This window comes from Emydura macquarii, unplaced genomic scaffold (genome assembly GCF_026122565.2).
Source record: "Emydura macquarii macquarii isolate MOO-44397 ecotype Brisbane River unplaced genomic scaffold, CSIRO-AGI_Emac_v2 contig_2473, whole genome shotgun sequence".
Lineage (NCBI taxonomy): Eukaryota > Metazoa > Chordata > Testudines > Chelidae > Emydura > Emydura macquarii.
The window spans coordinates 3,133,758-3,156,461 of record NW_027132610.1 but is presented as its reverse complement, the minus strand read 5'-3'; the positions used below and the strand labels follow the sequence as shown (position 1 = coordinate 3,156,461).

Below are 22,704 nucleotides of genomic sequence, written 5' to 3'. Positions count from 1 at the left end.
TTTTGTGCCCACAGTTACTTGTGGACACAATTAAGTTCATTTAGCTGTCTAAATATCTCATTTAAATGCATAATCAGGAAAACACGAAGTAACATTAAAATGGGGGCAAGGGGTTGGAAAATCTGTCCCATTAAACATAATTAGGGTGGTAAATTACATTGTGCTAGAAGCTTTTTTTCTTTAATGAAAGCTCAGGTTTGGCAATCCTTCAGGAATTTAAAAAAAGCATTGCAACTCATTGGGTTTGACCCCAAAGTGAAGAACAACTGCTATTGACAGTACTGCTGATGGCTGCTACAATGACCAGAGGAGCTAGCCAACAGGAGCAGCAAATGGGAGTTTGATGAGGGAGTTTAGAGAGGGACCATGAAAGCCACCTAATAAACCTAATAAACATTCTCTAAACCAATAAACATCGCTCCCCTTCCCCCCTCAAAAAACTACAAGTGTAAAAATAATAGAGCCAAAATCCAGCATCAGAGTGGGGGCTATCCAGTTTATTGCACCAAATGTAGCATGTATGATTACCTGCCTGGTGTGCAAGTGGCATATGTGTGCATTCAGTGCAAACAGCTCATAGCCCTCAGAAATTGAGCACAGGCTCTTGAACTGGCTGAGCTAACAGATACAGAGATGTATGTAGAGAAGACTTTCCGGGACACCGTAAAGCGGTCCTACTCCCAGTCTGACAGCCTCTGTGCTGTTGAGGAGGATGAAAGTCTTGGGGAAGGAGAACATCAAACTGAAGTAGAGGGAAATGATCCCATAATTGGAACCCTCCTTTCAGATGATGTCATGGTATCCTATTGAACTGAGGATACTATCTACTCCAAGAAGCAGTCATTAATCATGTCTAGAACTTTTATCTCTGTGTCCTGTCCTGAGGTATCCAGTCAATATGGAGATAGCTGAAATCCCCCATTGCTTTCTATTTTTGTGGCCTCTTTAATCTCCCTGAGCATTTCACAGTCACTGTCACTATCCTGGTTAGGTGGTCAATAGTATATTCCTATGGTTATGTTCTTATTATTCAAGCATGGGTATGTCTATGATGTCAATATCCTCATTTAATACCAGGCACTCAAGTTCAGCTATATTCCTATTTAGACTGCTAGCATTTTGTATACAGGCACTTATAACATTTGTCAATATTTAGTTGTCTGACTTCATGTGATGTAATTGACTGTGACTCTCTTTCATTTGACTGTTTCTCTTCAGTCCCTACCTGAACTTTATCAAATTCTGTCCTATCCTCTTAACTAGGATATAGAGAATCCCCATTAATTAATACTAGCCTAAGGAATGTCTCCACCCAAACTGAGCTCCTCTGCACCTGCTGGCTTTCTTCCAGCCTTTAGTTTAAAAACTCCTCTACAACCTTTTTAATTTGATATGCCAGCAATCTGGTTCCATTTTGGTTTAGATAGAGCCCATCCTTCCTGTATAAGTTCCTCTTTTCCCAAAACGTTCTCTAGTTCCTAATAAACCTAAAACCTTCCTCCAAACACCATCATCTCATCCATTCATTGAGACCTGGCAGTTCTCCCTGTCTAACTGGCCCTGCATGTGAAACTGGAAGTATTTCAGAGAATGCGACCATGGAGCTTCTGGACTTTAATCTCTTACCTAGCAGCCTAAATTTGGCTTCCAGCAGCTCTCATGTACCTTTCCCTATGTCTTTGTTACCTACATGTACCACAACCAGTGGCTCATCACCAGCACTGCACATAAGTTTGTTTAGATGTCTCAAGAGATCCACAATCTTCACACCTGGTAGCAATTCACCAGGAGGTTCTCCTGGTCATCACAAACCCAACTATCTGTATTTCTAATAATTGAATTCTCCATTACTGTCTGTGATATACCAGGGTACAATCTAGAGTAGAGAGTAGCTGTGCCACCCTTGCTCTGCAGCCTTGGTTCCCTTACAATGCCTTGCTGAAATAGTTCCCATTTGGGCTGTTCACATGCAAGCTATCCCCTGAGTGTTTGTGTGTAACTGCAGCCTGCCAGCCACATTTGGGTTATATTCTGGCTCTCACCAGCCTTGGTTATACTGCAGAGTGACCCCAACACACCCCCAGTCTTAGATTTGCCCCCAGAAATGTACGTCCTTTACTGCCCAGCCCTCTCCTGAACAGTACAAATTATATAAAGTCCATTATTTCTTTAATAGAAATAATATGCACAAAACTTGCCATCCCAAATGGAGTTTCCCAGACACTTCAGTGTAAACACACTGGATTAGATAAAACAAAAAACCCCTAAGTTTATTAACAAATTAACAAAATGGCAGATGAAATTCAATGCTGATAAATGCAAAGTAATGCACACTGGAAACATAATCCCAACTATACATACAAAATGATGGGGTCTATATTAGCTGTTACCATTCAAAGAGATCATGGAGTTAAGGACAGTTCTCTGAAAACATCTGTTCAATATGCAAAGGCAGACAAAAAAGATAACCACATGTTAGGAACCATTAGAATAGGGATAGATAATAAGACAGTAAATATCATCATGCCACTACATAAATCCATCATACATTCATAGCTTGAATACTGCATACAGTTCTGGTTGCCCTGTCTCAAAAAAGATTTTATAACTGGAAAAAGTACGAGAAGGGAAACAAAAATCTTTAGAGGTATGAAACAACTTCCATATGAGGAGAAATTAAAAAGACTGAGACTGTTCTTCTTAGAAAAGTAACAACTAAGTGGGGATATGATGGAGGTCTATAAAATCAGAAAGAGTGTGGAGAATGTAAATAACGAAATGTTATTTACCCCTTCACATAACACAAGAACCAGGGGTCACCTGATTAAATTATTAGGCAGCTGGTTTACAACAAACAAAAGGAAGTATTTCTTCAAACAACACATGGTCAACCTGTGGAAGTCATTGCCAGGGGATGTTGTGAAGGCCAAAAGTATGACTGGGTTCAAAAAGAATTAGATAAGTTCATGGAGGACAAGTCCATCAATAGCTATTAGCTAGGATGGTCAGGGATGCAACACCATGCTCTGGGTGTCCCTAAGACTCAGACTGCCAGAAGGTGAGACTAGATGACAAAGGATGGATCTCTGAATAATTGCTCTGTTCATTCCCTCTGAAGCATTTGGCCCCAGCCACTGTCAGAAGACAGGATACTGGGCTAGATGTACCATTGGTCTGACCCAATATGGCTGTTCTATGTTCTTACTCTAGCTCCCATTAATACAATACTAAAGACTCTGACTATTAATTAATTGTACCAGAATACAGAATTGAAGATTTAGAAAATGTATAATTTCAGCATTTCAAAAATATAGAGACATATCTCTTGGTACTGAGGAGGCAATTTTAGGATTCCTGGTCTGATCACTGGAGCTGCCAATGAAATCTACAAATTCAACCAAAATATTGTCTCATCGTTAAGGACACGATTTGGTCATGGAGGTCATGGATTCTGTGACTTTTCAGACCTTTGTGACTTTTGGGGCATGGCTGGAACAGCTGTCAGCCCCGGGGCTGCCACTCAACAGCTGAGCAGCTTGGCTGCTGATCGACCAACCAGGTCTTGAGCTGTGGAACAGCTTTGTTTTCCCCTCTCCCCAGCATATTTTAGTAACAGTCAGGACAGGCTGCGGCTTCTGTGAATTTTTGTTTATTGCCTGCAACCTGTCTCTGACTTTTACTAAAAATATCCGTGACATAATCTTAACCTTACTCATCATGTATCTTACAAAATCAGATTATAAACAAATAAGAAAGATGAATTTGCACAATGCAAACCTGCTTATCTGATGGCAAGATTGATGTTTCTAAGTGCAACTGCTTTTTTGAACAACAAACTGGCTTTCAAAAAGGCAACATATTGGAAATTAATTTCTTTCTGAGTAAATCCATAGTATAAATTAGATACCAATATTGTTCTTTATATTGAGAAACCAGGAAGAATACCAAGTAAATTCTTCTGTAGGTCTCTGCAGTAGTAAGTCTTAGCTAGACATAGATTTACATTTAGATGCCAACAGAAGAACCCAAAAGTACACTGTTTGTAATAAAAACAATTTTAAAATAGTTATTCCTTGTATCTTGCTTTTAAGTAAAGCAGATATGGAAAGAAGGGAACTATACCTGATGTTGGAGCTCAAAAATCTGAGTCCAGGTTACAGCACTTCGTAGACTTTGTTGAATCATCATCATCGGTAGTCTTTGATTGGCTGCATGTTCAACATCAGAGAAAGGCAAAGCATAATTCAGACTTCTTCTGCTAACCATGCTGTGCTCATAATGAAGTTTTCTTTTATGCTCTGGTGCAGTTAGTAGCACTGGTGATTCTGCTCTTAAACTAGCTAGTGAAGCAAGAGGTTCAGGAGTAACTTGTGCCTGATTCAGGGTTATACCCACTGGAGTAACTGAGCTACTTCTATATGAACAAAACACCGGAGTTAATTGATCAAGGCAAAGAGTAGGTTTAGAAGCTGGAAAAGATAAATTGATGGCAGTAGCCTGCAGGGGTTGAGGAAAATCCATACAAACTGCAGACTTGGGAACTCTAGTTTTGGAAAGTGATTTTTTACTATGCATACTGAATTGTGGTTGTTTCTCAGAGTTAAAAACAAACAGTTCGACTTCAGTGGCATCTGCATCACATTCAACTGTAGCAGGACTTTGAGACTGGAAACTTTTCAGCTGTTCATCTCCTCCAGTTAGGAAATAGTCAGAAAAAACATTAGTTACTGCCTCAGAAGAAACCTGTTGAGTAAAATTATAAGAAAACAAAATAATTCTGGAGCTTAATTAGATGAGCTTTTTACTGTGGTTAAGACCATTTTTTCCTTAGACACAGTATAAATCTAGTCTGCATCATGCTCAACATAAAGCTTATTCTTCTTGTCAATGAAGCAAATAACTTCTTTCCTTCCAGCTGAAGCCAGGTAAATTCAGACTAGAAATAAGGTGCACATTTTTAATAGTGAGGGTAATTAGCCATTGGAAGAACTTACCTAAGCACACAATGGATCACTTGAAGGCTTTCTATCAAGACTGGCTATCTTTCTAAAAGATATGATATAGCTCAAATAGAAGTTATAGGTTTGATGCAGAACTTACTGGGTGAAATTCTGTGACCTGAGTTATGCAGGAGGTCAAACTGAATGATCATAATGGTCCTTACTGGCCTTAAAAATCTGTTTTATCTATTCAAATTCATTATGCAATGTATTAACTACTTTGGAATAGATCCTCAGCTGGTGTAAATATGCAAAAGTCAAAAACAAATAATATGCTAAAAAGATCAAAGTAACTGTTTAGCATGTTATTTGTCTTCACTGGAGCTTCACCAATTTACACCAAGGATATAGCCCTTCATTTTTACCACTATGTCATCTAAAGTTACACTTCACAAATAAACTTTCCATGTTAAATAACAGTCTGATATATACGTAAGTGTTCTTCATTATACCCTTAGCATTTACTCTAGTCACACACAACCTGGTTTGATTGTATTTATTGTTATTTGTAAATGCATAATCATGAAAATAAGTTTATACAAATAATGTTAAAACTAATTTCACATCAGCTGAAGGCCTCAGCATTATTTCTTAATATTTTTAATTGGGTAATTAAATCTTCAATATAATTTTTCACTCTGTCTCTAATTTTGGCCATGTGGAAGGTTGCAAGGGACTGTGAAAATTTAATTGACACATGATTATATGAACCAAGTCCTAGTTTGAGTGCAGGAAACTGGACTAGAAGACCTCTTGAGGACCTCTTCAGTCCTAGGATTCTATGATTTTATGAAGCTGAGCTGGGGCCCCAATCCCTACCCCGGGCATGCCAGCCAGCACCACAAGGTCAGATACCCCACTCCCACCTTGATGCCCTCCCCTCTCTTCTTCCTGAGCAGTCTCCCTGCTGTTGGAAAAATCACAGTACTGGGCTAATTTCACAGTTTCTATGCAATCCCATGAAATCATGATTTACACGGGATTTTATCCATAGTGGGGTCTTGGCTGAGGACCTGTGGAGCAGGGATGGAAGGAAGGTATTGTTATGAGCTGTGTGAAGCCTTGTTATGGGCGGAGTTAAAACACCTCTGAAATTGGGTGTGAATGCACCCTACAATTAACATGACTGTCAGGATAAATTAAGCACAAACCCCCCATCTAAAACAAAAGGGGTTGTGATCCCATCTAGGAGTTTTGGATTGAATGGCTGGAAGGATTTTACTGAGTATTGTTTTGGGTAAAGAGTGAATATATGTTCCCTGGGTGGGTTCCCATCCCTTTTGTCTTAGATAGGTGGAGACTCATGCTTAATTTATCCTGACAATTATTAAAAAAACAAGAGTCCTGTAGCATTTTAAAGACTAACAAATTTAATTTCTGCAGGCATAAGCTTTCGTGGGCTGCAACCCACTTCATAGGGTTCATTCACACTCAATCTCAAAAAGGGGGGGGGGGAGGAGAAGGGAGGAGAGCCAAGCACTAGTAGGTTGTAAGCATGGTATAAGACCCTGGATATGAAACTAGTTTTTTGTTTCTGATTCCTCCTGCCTTCGGAGACACAGGACCTTGTACATTCCTTGTTAATAAGCAAGACTGCATCAAAGAAAATACCATACTCTTTCATCAATTTCTACCCCCAACTGGAACATCCCCAATGCCTCAAACTTGGACTAGCTGCTTGGGTAAAAAAAGAGTAACCATATTTTGTGGGGATATTGGGAGCACTGAATGAGGTCTGGTGGATGTAAGAGAGGAGGATTCCGGCAGCAAACTAAGGTGGTTTGCCAGCTGAGGGATACATAACATCCCACATCTAAATCCCACAGTTTAACCGGTTTTGGTATGGATACAAGGACAAGTCTTACCCTGATTCAGGGTGGCTATTGTAGACAGTTAGTGGTACTTCAATCAGTGCAATACAACTGACAGAAGTGCCACTATCAGAGTACTCTAATGAAGGAAAAGCCTTGGATTAGACAACAGGGAAGAATTTATCCTGGAAGAGAGTAGAGGACTACTAGCATCCTCTTCTCTCTCAAAGATGCAATGGGGCCTGCTGCCATAACACCTTTTATGTACCTTGCCTTTCTTTGGGAGAGAGTCCTCTGATTTTTTGTACTTCACACCAACATTTATGTAATTAATTGCATCCAGAATAATAAGAAATAAAGCAGACTTTATAAACAACTACCAACTGCTACATTATATACCATCTACCGCCACAACTGGGTAATACACAAAAAATGTTAAAAACAAGAACACATTAAGTGTATTTACCGATTCCCATGTGCCAAATCCTCCTGCTGTATCAACAGACATGTGTCCACGTTCAGATGTCTCCTGCTCCCAGTCCATGTAGGGTAAAAAGTCTACATCTTCTTCATTTATAAGTTCCAGAATATTTGGAACACTAGGATCCTGATATTCATTAACATCCTAAATTAAAATGCAACAGAATTACAAACTAGAAAACTGTCTTTAATTTTATTGTCATCCTTAAAAGTGATGCTTGTTATGTCAGAGATTCCCTCTCTGTCAGACTATATAAGTTTGAGAGTTGAATTCTGGGTGAAATCTGTGAGGAAATATAGAGTGGAGGTGTAATTCAGTATATGAAGAATGCTCAGGATACAAACATATGCAGTAAATGTAACTTTATAATGTTTGATTGAATTAAGGGCTGTTGTATCATAACACATCATTGGTAGTAAATGGACTTGCACACTACACTGGCAATGCATCTCCGTGTATCTTGAGAAATCTCTTCTGTATCTTATGTAACTTCAGTTCATAACTACCCTCTCACTTGCTTTCAAGCAGTCAGATCAATCAGACAATTTAAAATTTTGAATGTCAGCTGTTACTCATGTGACACTTCTCCATCACAATTCTCATATGTAAGCTAATGGTTAACAGCAACCAAGCACACCAATATGTTGTAGATTACAAAAAGAAAAGAATATTTCTTATGTGAGAGTGCAATGCAGTGGTCTGGAATATGGCAGGTCAATGTACAGAATCCTAATACACAAAGATGATGTTTAAATTTCCTTTTTTCTGATATATGTATAAGACACATGACCTGCTTTATTATACATATATGTGGTAAAGATGTTTTCCAATGTATTGGGACCAGTATGCTTTTTAGCATGTTATTTTATCTTTATACTGCCAAGTTTATACTGTTGATGTTTAACCATTGCTTATGACATTTCACAGTAATCAGAGCACCTTAGTAGAAGGGCACTTTGTTTATAAAATTTGTATTATACAGAGATCATTATTAGGAGGAAACAACAGAGATCATTACATTTTCATTACATTTCATTACATTACATTTTCTTAAAATCAGAGACAAAAACTGCCTCTTGCTAGAGAGGTAGTCAGAGCTTTCACTCTTCTGGCAGTTTTTGTCTCTGATTTTAAGAAAATGTAATGATCTCTGTTGTTTCCTCCTAATAATTTTGCTAGAGAGGTAGTGATCAAGTGCAGGGAAAGGAGTACACAGAGAGCGCCGCACAGAGTTTAACAGCAAATCTTTGTCTGATTAATGAACCATATTTATTCCACTAATAACTATTACACAGTTTTGCTGAGACATTATACATGCTATGACATCTGTTAAATTTATAAGTTACAGTCTTAAAGAACACAAACAAAACAATATTTATTTCCATGAACAAAATCTGTGCCAGCCAATTTTTAAATTTATTTAAATTTATTTTTAAATGCAGTATAAATGAAATTGTCCAAAACATGACCATGGCTCCTGTTCCTTCAGTTATCACAATTTATTCAATGCTCCTCATGACATTCAGCTAATTATACCATAACAGGGAATTGATTATTTTTCCTTATTATACTTAAAATCCTAAATAAATAATAAATAAAATAAATAATTAAAAAAAACCCAAACAACTAAATCTTATATAGTACTTTTCATCCATAGACCTTAAGAAACTTTACAAAGGAGGTAACTATCTGTATTATTTATATTATAATAGTGCCCAATGTGCTAGATGCTGTACAAACACATGAGAAGACACAGTTCTTGATGCCTGTGACCCAAACAGTTTGTTTCTATTACAATTGCAGCACCACAGGGTAAGAATATTGTTCTAAAAGATTAAAAAGTTCATCCTGGACCAGACATGACTTTACAGGAATTGTGCCTATAGATATAGTCCAAAAGTCAGAACATTTCACAGTTCTGTAGTCTGCCACATGCATACACAGATACAAAGAGAAAACTAGTTTCAAAAAGCACCAAAGACGACAAGCTTTTACAAAAATAGTAATTTTAGTTCTTCTGTAAAATAACTAAAATTGTTCACTGTGGTAATATTAAGCAATACGTGCTTTAATTGTTACAAGGTTATTTTTATTTTCAGTTATTTTCTAAAGACGTTTTAGAGACTGTATGGGATATTTTAATGGAAACATACCCTTTTCTCTACTGCCACAAAGCTTGTAAACTGGGTTATGATGGAGTTCTCCATGCTGAGGTTAATAATCAGGGCTTTCAAAGTATGTTTCTTCATCTAGATTGTTATATATGAACAAAATAGGTTTAAAAACAAAACATATGGGTGAAAACAATAGTAGTTAAAATAAGTGTCAATGTCAAAACTGAATACTCAGAATATGTTCTTATGCATTATGGATATGGGCATGTAAGTAAACTCAGCTCACAGCTATTTCTAAGCAGTGCTTATGTGGTTACGTTTTTGTACCCAATTTCCTACTTCCTCTTTAAAAGCATTCTGAAGGGAGAGAGGCTAATTCTAGCCCTCTCAGCTACTTGCAGATTTATCCACTTCTGCTGTGTGAGTGGAAAATGGAAAGGGTAATTCTTAAAGAACAACTGCACTGGCATGGTCTATGTCACAAGTCAGTCAGGGTTGCATTAGCTAACTATGGTAGCCTTGGGCTTCCAGCTCCTTCCAGTGCAGGCACATGACTCCTTATCAGATCCTAGATCAGTCATTACTGAAATCTAAAGGGAGGCATGTCAGCAGCACAACTTTTCCTCTTGCCAGTAATGCAAAATGCCTTGCACCTATGAGATACAATTTATATCAAGTCAGGAATGGAAATGCTCAAATCTGTTCAGGACTCAGAAACAGCCTGTACACAGAAGTACAACATACTGGGACCTCTCTGAAAAAAAAACTATTCTGTTCTCCAGAATCTCAGCTTTCATTTAATGAAAATAAAGTAAGCCTCTAGCTGTTATGGCTGTGAAGAAAACCTCAAAAATGTGAACTGAGTGTAACTGATGCTGAAATTTCCGTGGGTATGCAGAGTATGGACCAGTAGCTCTGTAAGGTGTGATCAGTCCCCTGTCCACTCATCTTAGTGAAGCATTACCTCAAATGCCCAATGACAATAATTTAAATGTCAATATTGTTAACTATTTGTAAGAAAGCAGTGAGGGGGTATCACAGATTTGCAAAGTTTACTATCTGTGAATTAGCTTTCTCACTTTGATGCCTCAAGAGCATGGCATTTGGAAGATACCATCACTTATTTATTCCCCTCAGTCAACTCCAATTTGTTCAGCAGAGCACCTGGGCATATTCAAGCCCCAGCGAGGGGGAGACAAACTCAAGGAGACCAGTGGAGCTCCCAGAATATGCACCATCATATTTTAAGCATTACACCCAACTCACATGGGTGGAGCTTATTTTGTGGGCAGAGCTTTGAAGAGTATCACTACTACTTTCCCCCCCAGTCTGATCCCTAAGCTTGTTACAAAGATGTGGCCCACTCCCGCAAACTTTTCTCACAAGTGGTCCTACTGACTTCTAGAACGCTGACTTCTAGTGGGACTACTCAGGTGAATAAAGTTTGTAGAACTAGGCAGTCACACATACAAAGGAAAGGTTTACAGGATTATGCCCTCATGTCTATAAACTGATATGTTGAACAATTGGAGGATGTTTGAAAGTTGAAAAATTGAAGATCTACAAGAATGATTTGATGTGTGGAAAACATGCTTTCTAGTGAGAGACTTAAGAAGCTCAATCTATTTGGTTTAGCCAAGAGAAGGTTAAGAAGTGACTTGATCCCAGTCTACAAAGTACCTACATAAGATAAAGATTTCTGATAGTACACAACTTTTTAACAGAAACTAACTGAAACAATTTATCTAGGAATATGATGGGTTCTCCATCATGACATTTTTCTAAAAGATATCCTATAGCTCAAACAGAAGTTATGGGCTTGATACAGAAGTTACTGGTGTGTTCTTTTGGCCTGTGTTATCCAGGACATCAGAGTAGATAATCATAATGGTCCTTTCTGGTCTTAAAATTTATGAAATTCATACTGCAACCTTGTAATTTATATTCCCAAGTCAAAGATTCTCTCCATCTCTCCTCTTCCCATCCCCATTTCACTGAGTCCCAATAACAATTCTTTTTTTAAGCATAAACTCAGGTAAAATAGTGGTTCCTAGTTAACATTTTTATCTTTAGAATGACAAACCTCATGTTCCATTTCATTTTCATGAAGTATCCCATCTTCATAATCCCTAATGAGGGCTCTTGCTGTGAGTTTGTGGAGCAGCTTCATTAAATAAAAAAAACAAGTTCAAGTGAACACCAATTTAAAAACTTATATTTAAAAATCTCCATTTTGTGTATTAGGTTTTATGATTTTTAAGGTCTCCTGATCAATGAGCATTGAGCAATGAGCATTTAGGATAACTAGGATCAAAAGTTACATTCTACTGAGTGTTAGAAGTTTCAAGAGAGTATTTTCAATGGAGGAGCATTACAGCCCATATCTTGACTGAAATAATTTTGTATTTTTATGATCAGTGCTCTTATTTTAACTTTTTAAAATCATCATATCTTTTTTATACCATTATACCATTTATACCATCAACTAATTCCTGCCCTGTGGGATAATGAACAGTGCAAACTGGTGATATAATTTCTATTTCAACTGTATCACTCTAGCCAAGAGGAGGAAAACAATCTTTATATTGTAATGTGTTAAAGCCAACAAGGAGTGGGATTACTAAAGACTGTTAAGCCGTGCCCAGTAACAACACAGAGTAATATGTCATCCAATCATCTCCATAGGCCCATTTTTGAAGAAATATTAACAAACTCTAATGGCAATCCCTGGTGAGTCCTTTTTGGGACAGATGTTGGTAGCCACAACAAAGGAGCCTTTCTGGATAAGGGGGAAAGGAGAAAATGGTGGGAATTCTCAGATTCCATCTGAGGCATAGAAAAATAACAATCATCTTCTAAATTTGGCTCAGATTTTCATAAGGCAGCTTCTCTTTTTGCAATCACTATTTGTACCTGTCAAAATTGAACTTGTCCTTTCTGCATGTTTAATTAGTTGTGGGGTCAAATAAGAAGTGTGATTTGTGGAGGCACAAACTACAAACTTTGACCCATGAAGAGGAATACTGGTCTGAAGTCCATATGAAATTTGAACTTCTCAGTACAGTAGTTTAAAGAGTACCTGACTCATTAGGACAAGTGAGTACCTCTCCCATTCTCACCAACCCAGTTTGTCTGTATAAGGCTTGGAAATTTACTGAAATAGCTTCCAAAGTGGATTAAGCTAAACAGGAAAAACACTCTTTCATTCCAGAATAAGAATGCCCACACACTAATTTACACCAAAATAACGATTTCAAAATAATTATTAATGAATTAATTATTCTGGAATAGTTATTTTGGTAAATTTCCAGGAGTAGACAAGAAAAATAGACAAGAAAAGTAAATAAATGCCTCTTTTAGCCATTTTCTTCTTTTCAGTTTAGGAAGTTATCAATACTGCTGCTGTGCTTTCTCATAGGGAGGGGATGTAAAGTTTCTTATACATTAACTGAAATAGTCACAACTTTTGGTGACATTGGATAGTTCTGTCTTTTAAGATCCCTCCCTTCACTTCTTCTTTTACAGAGCTGGCAGAAAGTTTCCACACAGCAATGGTTTAAGTATTGAAAGGGAATGCTGCTGCACCTTCCCCAACAGAGGTCAGCCAACATCGCCTCAGCATCAGAAACTATAGACACAGCCCCAACCAATTCCTAAAATGAGGAGAACCACCTTTCACCAAGGTAAGTTTATATTTTACAAATTAATCCGGGCAAGCTAGCATGGGGGAAATGTGCTCACTTATCCCATATAGGTCAGCTGCCTTTTAAAAGCTTCCTTCACATGAGACTGAAGTTCTTTATTAAAACAGCAGAAGCAAAAATGAAAGTCAAAGTGCTGCTGAAAACAGGGGTATGTGCCTTTTTAAAACAGCATATATGCATAAATAATATTGGCTTAACTCACAGTTCCTGTTGTCTTCTGTAATTCAGTGGTTGACACCATTGCTTGCAATTCTTGGTCATTTATTAGCGCATTTAAAGTGGCCTGAAAGAAATAAGAAAAGTATTCCTCTCATGTTTCCCTTCTCTATCATTTTGTGCTAGATCAGCTCTGTTGCAATAATGCTCAGTTTCTAGGAGTGCAAATAGAATTTGAGGTGTGAGTAATCAGATGCATATGTTTAAAAACATGTTCCCTGGTACACAAAATAATCTATACAGCAGAGCCACAAAAAATGAATCCTGAATGTATTTAAGCACAATGACATGCACATCACCTACGATATCTTTGTTGAGAAGATGGCTTCTATTAAAGTTTAATTGCTATCCTCTGCAACTTGTATGATAAAAGTTGGTGGCTAATAAAAAGTGTGTCGATAGCACTTTCTGTAACTGTACTGAAAACAGTTTTGTCTCATTCACACTAGCAGCTGTACCATTTTCAATGACAGCTGAGATAAATTTGGGAAAAAGCTGGTCCCAGGGAAGGATAGATGGTCCAATGGTTAGAGCACTAGCATAGGAGTTGGGAGACCTGGGTTCAAGTCCCTGATCCACAAGTGCCTGCCTGGGTCACTTAGTTCTTAATTTGTAAAATGGGGATAATAGAATTTCCCTGTCTTATAGTAGTGTTGCAAGGATAAATATATTAAAGACTGTGATGCACTCAGATACTATGGTAACGGAGGCCATATAAGTACTTAAAATAGATAAGAGGATCATTGTCAGGAATTGGTTATTCTCCTACTACAGACTGTAGGTAAGACTGTACATTCCATGGGGCAGGGACTACCTTTTTCTCTATATTTCTTACAGGGCTAGGCACAATGATGGCTTTTAAATAATAGTTTGAATTGGATTAATCAATTTATAGGAAGTCAGCGAAAGCAAGTAACATAAAACTTATCCCAACAATCAATATATAGAAAGCTTTGCAATCTATTGGATATTAATTTTTACTCACCCAAAAAAGAACATGCTTCTTTGTATCATTCCTTACCTGAGTACAACGTGGGATAAATCCATAGACAAGAAGCCTTTCATTGTTAAATAAAGACTGTATTTGTGCAGGAGCCTGCAATGGCTCTGGTGCATTTGCATCAAACTGTTGCCATTTAATAGACACAGAACTGCATCCTGGAGAAAATATTCTGGATGTCTGGCTTTCTATCTGTATACAAAGACGTGAACTAGTTAAATATGTTACTCTAATAGGAAAAATATCACAAGAAAGGGTTTTCTTGTTGCTGAGGTAACTCCACCTCCCCGAGCAATAGGAGCTAGGTTGATGAAAGCGTTCTTCTGTTGACTTAGCTGCGTCAACATCAGGGGTTTAGGTTGGCATAACTGCAGTGCTCAGGGGTGTGGGTTCTTCAAACCCCTGCATGCTGTAGCTATATCAACCTAAGTTTTAAGTGTAGACCAATCCCCAGTCAGGAAGAGTACAACAGAGTCTGATATTATTAAAAGTAGAGAAATAAAATAAAAGCCATGGCGTTTTTTCACTTTATTTTATTTATTTTTATTTTATTTATTTTTATTTATTTTATTTTTATTTTTATTTATTTTATTTATTCAGTTTATTTTATTCAGTGTTGTAAATAAGAAACAAAACAGAAATTTGATTCTTATTCACACCAAATGCATAGAATTATAGAATATTAGAGTTGGAAGGGACCTCAGGAGGTCATCTAGTCCAATCCTCTGCTCAAAGCAGGACTAACATAAGCTAAATCATCCCAGCCAGGGTTTTGTCAAGCCGCAGTTTAAAAACCTCTAAAGATGGAAATTCCACCACCTCCCTAAGTAACCCATTCCAGTGCTTCACCACCCTCCTAGTGAAAAACTTTTTCTTAATATCCAACCTAGACCTCCCCCACTGCAACTTGAGACCATTGCTCCTTGTTCTATCATCTACTACCAGTGAGAACAGCCTAGCCCCATCCTCCCTGGAGCCCCCCTTCAGGTAGTTAAAGGCTGCTATCAAATCCCCCCTCATTCTTCTCTTCTGCAGGCTAAACAAACCTAGTTCCCTCAGCCTCTCTTCATACGTCTTGTGCTCCAGCCCCCTAATCATTTTTGTTGCCCTCCACTGGACTCTCTCCAACTTGTCCACATCCTTTTTGTAGTGGGGGCCCAAGACTGGACACAATACTCCAAATGCGGCCTCACCAATGCCAAATAGAGGGGAATAATCACTTCCCGTGATCTGCTGGCAATGCTCCTACTAATGCAGCCCAATATGCCATTAGCCTTCTTGGCAACCAGGGCACACTGCTGACTCATATCCAGCTTCTTATCCACTGTAACCCCCAGGTCCTTTTCTGCAGAACTGCTGCCTACCTCATCGGTCCCCAGTCTGTATCTGTGCATGGGATTCTTCCGTCCTAAGTGCAGGACTCTGCACTTGTCCTTGTTGAACCTCATCAGATTTCTTTTGACCCAATCCTCCAGTTTGTTTAGGTCCTTCTGTATCGTATCCCTACCTTCCAGGGTATCTACCACTCCCCCTAGCTTCGTGTCATCTTCAAACTTGCTGAGGGTGCAATCTACCCCATCCTCTAGATTATTAATGAAGATGTTGAACAAAACTGGCCCCAGGACCGACCCCTGGGGCACTCTGCTTGTGACCGGCTGCCAGCTAGACATTGAGCCATTGATCACTACCCGTTGAGCCCTATGCTCTAGCCAGCTCTCTATCCATTTTATAGTCCATTCATCCAACCCATACTTCTTTTATTTGCTGATAAGAATACTGTGGGAGACCATCCTCTCTTTCCTTAAAATGTAAATTAAGTTAAAAACAAGGAGACTCAGTGATGATAAGTAACATGTTTCTGGTTGAAAGAGAACACTGCTGCAGGTTCCCAGCAGAGGTCACCCAAAAAGTAGCAGTCAACATCACCTTATCATAAACTACGGAGGTGGCCCCACCAAGCGCCTAAAAGGAAAAGTACCACCTTCTACACAGGTAAGCTTATATTCTAAAAATCAGAGAAGCCTGAGAGGAAGAGAGGTGGGAAGATATTTCAAAAGCTTCTCTTGTTTGTGAGGTCCCTTGTTTGGTAGAGGCCCAAAGTGGTATATCAAAGGAAAAGCAACTCCCTCTAAAAGTGGAGCCCGATGTCTCACATAATGGGGAACTGTTCTTTGAGACACAAAGGCCCCATCCCCCAATACAAAGCAGCTTTCCTTCTGTTAAAATACACGAGTTCTCCCATTTGAAATATTAAGGCCACACAAGCCTATGGAGATGCTCCTTCCAGTTTGAAACAGAGGCTCTCAAAGAGTTCCATCCAAATCAGCTGCTAATAGCGTAAAATTCAGAAAAAATATATTCAGGATTGATAAACTTACCTTTTTTATCCAGTTGTACTTCGATTTTGGGTCAAAATATTCAAATGCTCCAGCGCCATATTGAGACAAAGATCTCAGCATGTGATGATTTGCTGTGGAACTAACAGCATTTTAAAAGATTTTTGGTTTTTAAGTAAAAACTGATAACCTGAAATTGATTCCAAACATTTAAATTTTTTTAATAGTGCAGCAAGTTCTCTGATCTCTCTAAATCCTACTCCTTCATTCACATCTACATTAAACAAAGCTCAGAATTGACAAGATCCAACATGGTCTCCATTCTGATATAGGGCTGCCTACATTTACCACTATTCTAATGATATCTAGAGTAAAAACCAACAAGAGCAACAGGGTTTCTCATGTTCATCCCCAGTGCATCTAGGCTTAAAGCCCACATCTTAGCTCTGAAAATTAAGCATTCAACTAGTGCAAATCAAATTAGCCAACTCATTGATTTCCCACAGGAAATCGTGAAATGAGGGATGAAGTATACATTCATAGGGTTTTAAGATAAATGCATTCCTGTGTTTCTTCATAAACAGATGTGAGATCTTTAAGGCAGGGATTTTCAAAGGGGCCTAAATAAGTTAAAACAACGAGAGTCCTGTAGCACCTTAAAGACTAACAAAAAGCCCACCAAAAAAAAAAAAAAAAAAAAAAAGCCCACGAAAGCTTATGCCCGCAGAAATTTGTTAATCTTTAAGGTGCTACAGGACTCTCATTGTTTTTGCTGTATACAGACTAACACAGCTACCCCTCTGGAACTAAATAAGTTAGATGCCCCACTTCCATTGAAAGCCACTGGCAGTTCATCTTAGACTGTTCAGCAACTCTTTCTGGAAATGGGTGATCTTAAATCAAGATTGTGGGGCCAAAATTGCTTAACATATAAGAGCTTTTACCTAATGCAGATATTTACAAAGGATGGAAGCTAATGTAATTAAGTAATGTGAAGGGGAAGAGCAACGAATGTATAAAATAAAAAGACTGCCTAACAAAATGGATGACGTGGAAGTCAAGTCTCAAATAATCTGTAACTTTAAGTGGGATGACAGTTGGAAAAAAAAGAAAATAGGATCTGATAAACCCGTTTTCTCAAGATAAAGGACTTACTGATAAAGAATGTTACACCATTGACAGGATGAAAATTAGCTGGAAAAAACAAATCAAAATGAAGGGAAAAAACTGCATTTACCCCCAAATCAGGACAAAATTCACAGGCACAGAGGAAAGTGTGGCATGCACAATTGTAAAGTCTCTTTACAACCATTGTTTAATTCTGCAATATTCTAAAAACTCTAACATTTCATTAAAAAACCCTATTTTGTTGTTGCCAATATACGGCCATCACAATATAAAAAGATACACGCTTCTCTGTTAATTCAGCTTCTCAGAAAACTGTCTCCCCTTCAATCAATAGCATCAGGAAAGGTGTGAACTTATCTCTCCTATGTCTTATTCACCATTATTACGTTAACTCAACCAGTTTAGTATGTTAACAGTATACTTTGAGGTCTGGTCTATGCTTAAAAGCTACATCAGTATAAATAAGTCGGGTGTCATTTTTTACTGAAATAGTTATACCATAAAAGCCCTAGTATGGATACAGTTATACCACTATAAAGGTTACTTATAATAGTATAGTTATTTCCTTACCCATACAGGAATAGGAAGTGTAAAGTACTTTAATACCAATATAACTGTATCCACACTAGGGGGTTTGTACCACTAGAGTTAATGTGGTATAACTTTCTAATGTAGACAAGCCCTGAAAAATGTACACTAGACTTTTGCAACATGTTAGTTAAAACATGTTAGCTAACATCTTTTAACACATCTTTAAATCCTGGTTTAGACAAAGCATAATCAGAACCAATTAAGTGCATTTTTATTAAGAAATGGTAATTTCTTTTTAAATCTTTATTTAAAAAAAATAAATGCAGAAAACTATGTTAGTGCACTATTAAGGTTATGGAGTCAGGAAATATTAAAGGTAAGGTTTTGGCAATGTTAACTACTTCCCCATTCTAATGCTAAGGCATGCTTTTAATATAAAACAGGAATATATTAAATTACACATTTCAGAAGAGAGGAATAGATAAAAATACATATGTGCAAAATAAATTCTACTTAGGGAATCTCAAATTTGAATTTCCTGGAATTTTTTATTTTAACTGTAGAATGTGGCATTCATTTTTTTTTTTGCATTCAATCTTTATGTATGTGATAAAGACAGCACATTCACACACCTGATGATCCTCAGCACACTGGCATCTCATTTCAAGTAAATGATCAGTGATTTTCAAGTCTGAAACACAGCACAGTACAATTGTTCATTCATTTTGCACTTACCCAACACCACATGTAAATAACCTGGTGTGTCTGACATTCTCTTTCACAATTTGGAAGGTCATGCTCTCATTCTGAATGTGCCCATCAGATATAAGAAGAATGTTACGGTCTCTTTGAGAAGGATACAACAAACTTAAATAACGTAAGGTTTTCCATAAGTCAGTGTTTCCCATTGAAGGTGTAGCAGACTAAAGAGAAAAAAATAATAAAATGATAATCTGAATGTCTGGATTTTATTTCTAACTTTCCTCAGAATACATTATAGTGAAGAGTTAAGTCTCTCTTCTCAAGGTAAATTTCTCCTGGTTTTCAAGTACAAGTGATTGCTCACTTATTAATTCTGAGCTTGCCTTCTGCCCTCCTGTAATTATTATTTGTATTGCGATAGGGCCTAAGAACCCCAGCAACGGACCAGAACTCCTCTGTACAAGGAGCTGTACAAACACAGAGCAAAAAGACAGTCCCTCCTCAAGAGTTTACAGTCTAATCTTCCTTCCAAGATAGTGTTTTCAGTGCCAGAAAGATGGTGCCCTAAGAGCAGGGAGAATCCCATGGATGTCTGTACCTTCCCCTGTCCTGCTACAAAGTCACCAGACGGCAAAGGGAGGGCGCATGACATTTTAAAAGGTAAAATTTAGGAGGAACATCTGGAAGATTTCCTGGTAGTCAGATTTATTACGCTGCAGTGAACTTTTCCAAAGGAAGGAGTGGAAGCTCCATCATTTGAGGAATCATTTAAAATCAGACTGGACAAGATACTAGTAAACAGAGAATAATCTTGTATTTCAGGGAGATCAACTAGATGACCAATATGACTCTTCCATCTCCAGCTTCTATTATCCTATGACTAACCAAACATGTACCATGGGTTACCTTAAATTTTCACTGAACTGTAGCAGGACATACAACAGAAATGATGCACCTGTTACCAAAGAAAATGGGCTCTTGGATACTATTGAGACTATGCCATGGAAGAAATTTAGAAGGTGGCCTCAAATAATGCCACAAAACAATGTTACATGATGGTGGACATTACATGGAATCCCTATGGGCAAAGAAATTCTTAGTAGCATATATAGAAAAACAATTTTACTTACTGTAATAAACTCCTTCACTGATGCAAGATCACTTGTGATACTGTTTGAATGTGAAGAAAATTCTGTGAAATCTGTGGAATGAAAACTGACATTAAGAGCTTCTTTTAAACATTTAAGTTATATTTCGTTAGCTAGGAATTGCAACATTATGGCAGTAAATGTTTACATTTTTACTATTATAAAAACACAATAAAAGTATTCCATATTAATAAATAATAGAGATTAACAGCTTTCCAGTTTAATACATTACTGCTTGTCTAATAACAAAAAAATGAGCATGACAAGAAAATAATAAAAGTTAGCATCCAACAAAAGAACACTTACTTGTGCCAAATCTGATAACATTCACTCTGTCTCTAAAACAAGACATTTGTAGAGCATGAAGAGCAATCTGCTTTGCTTGTTGCAGTGTTGAACCCTCCATGGAATTGGAGCAATCTAGACAAATGATAATTTCTCTGGACTTCTGGAATCTTTTAAATGCTGTTTCAAACTTTGGTTGAAATACAAGCATGCATGCCTGAAGAAAGAAAGTTTATTCATCAATAGTGGATCACTGTTATTTATATAATGCAAAAAGGGTGCTAAACATTTTACAGAGATCACTATCTGTATCTAGGTTTTCATCAGGTTACTCATCATTGTGGCATTTAAGCATAATAAAGTCAAACATCTAGGGTAGTGGTTTTCAACCTGTGGTCCGTGGATCTCTGGGGGTCTGCAGACTACAGTATGCCTAAGATTTCCAACGGGGTTCACACCTCCATTTAAAATTTTTAGGGGTCCACAAGTAAAAAAACCACTGGTCTAGGAGATAACAAGTGGGTTTTTTGTTTGTTTTTGTTAAATCTTGACAAGAGTACCTTTCCCCCTGTCCTGTATCCCTAGCTCATCCCTTGTAGATAAGAAACTCAGTGGGAAGTTTGCAAGTGTTCTGTTCCCATCTATTTTACTTTTCTGCAATCACAATGGAGTTGCTTCTCTGAAATAAGAAACAGGCTTAATTTTTAAAATCATCAATACCATCATCACTTCATGGGAGGTCCTGGAATTTTAAAAACAAATTTATTTAAAAGTACAATGTTTTTCCTGAAAAAAAAAACAGGAGAACAATGTGCATTGTATTGCCTTGCATTTGTGATTGGTTAAAAAGTTCAAAAACCTGCATTCTCTAAGCTCATAGAGTGGAAACATAGAAAAGAAAGCCATGAATTCATTACAAGTTTATTACAGCAGGTAGCTACTTTATTATAGAAAAGATTGAATATGTTATTTTAAAATTTTCTTACATAGTGGAATCCCTCCCTCCAGTATGATCACGGGTTACCATTTACATGTGGTGAGATGAATGTATCCCATCCTCAGTTGAACCATGAGACTTCCATTGACGCGAGGACTTGAGACAGGCTGTGGGTGTAGCCTACTAGGTAATGGAAAAGTGGAACCACCAGCCGTGTCTTATGAACAGAGCTAAGGGCTCGTCTACAATAGAAGTTAATTCAAATTGAGGTACAATGTGCATTTTTAGTGAAATAGCAATTCCTGATTAACTTTTTGTGTGGACACTCTTATTCCAATTTGCTTAATCAACTTCCAAAACTAAATTAGTTCAGATTAAGACACTCATATTCCAGAATAATAGCATGCACCCAACAAGTTAATCAGATATAGCCAGTCAGGACAAGCCTAAGGCTTTCAGTGGGACAAAGAGGTGCTCAAAGGAAGAAGGTGGAAGAGTAGAGATGACTTTCAAACAGAGAGGAGAGGATTGGAGCCTGGAGAAGGAAATAGGGTACTCTCGTTTCCTCCCCCACTTAAGGGAAGACTGGGACTATGTGGCCACCAGGCTAAGAGGCAAATCTTTATTGTTTAATTATTTGTTTAAACTAAGCAACCCTGATAAAAAGGAAAAAAATAAGAGACTGAACTCCCCCAAAAGGAAAACAAACTAAAGAGCTGTTTTGTTCTTTCTTTTATTATTTTTCCACCCTGGCTTAAAAGGATCTAGAACTCCATGGGGCTGGACAACAACTTTATATTTCAGTTCACTTTTCACCTGTGGTAGAACCACTGTAGCATTTTCTTCCACTTAAAATGCAATATTCACCTCTGGTAAGGATCAACTCTAAAATAGAATGCTCTAAAAGTGGCAATATGCCAGCACCTCTTATTCTAGAGATAAATAGCAAATACTACACAAAAGTGTAAGAGATTAGACAGCATCAATCTTAAACGTTTTTTGGCACCTCTCTTTTATCAATCTGGAGTCACACATTTTAAGATGCACTTTTTAGATTCTCCTTTCTTTGTATGCTCCAATTTTTCATAAAATTGGTTTCTATATGTGGTATTAGTAAAATAATTTGTTTTAAAATGCTTCTGATAAACCAGGATTTCAGATATTGTTCTTACGGATGCATTAATATTTCATTTTCCAAACTTTCTACTGTGCAGGTCAAATCCCTTAAAACAGAACCTATGCAGTGCCTTTAAATGTTTTCTTGAATTTGTTGCAGTTATAGCCTGCAAATTCAGTACACAACGACCTTGT

The 22,704-nt window shown here is 37.6% G+C and overlaps 1 protein-coding gene across 2 annotated transcripts in view; it reads right to left on the bottom strand.

Moving 5' to 3' along the window:
- Positions 1-22,704, bottom strand: part of PARP4 (poly(ADP-ribose) polymerase family member 4) — a 77,192-nt gene that overhangs the window by 11,343 nt on the left and 43,145 nt on the right. The window contains exons 22-31 of one of the 2 annotated variants that reach the window (XR_010922570.1): positions 20,478-20,673; positions 20,154-20,224; positions 19,057-19,244; positions 16,705-16,804; positions 14,348-14,518; positions 13,313-13,393; positions 11,490-11,570; positions 9,446-9,541; positions 7,278-7,436; positions 4,123-4,208 (exon numbers count right to left, since the gene is read on the bottom strand). Coding sequence is in view for 1 of the 2 variants with exons in the window: in XM_067562827.1 (XP_067418928.1) it covers positions 4,123-4,743; positions 7,278-7,436; positions 9,446-9,541; positions 11,490-11,570; positions 13,313-13,393; positions 14,348-14,518; positions 16,705-16,804; positions 19,057-19,244; positions 20,154-20,224; positions 20,478-20,673 (1,764 nt within the window). In the remaining variant the exon portion in view is untranslated. Of the gene's footprint in view, positions 1-4,122; positions 4,744-7,277; positions 7,437-9,445; positions 9,542-11,489; positions 11,571-13,312; positions 13,394-14,347; positions 14,519-16,704; positions 16,805-19,056; positions 19,245-20,153; positions 20,225-20,477; positions 20,674-22,704 lie in introns of both variants that reach the window. The other variant, XM_067562827.1, reaches the window with a different exon arrangement.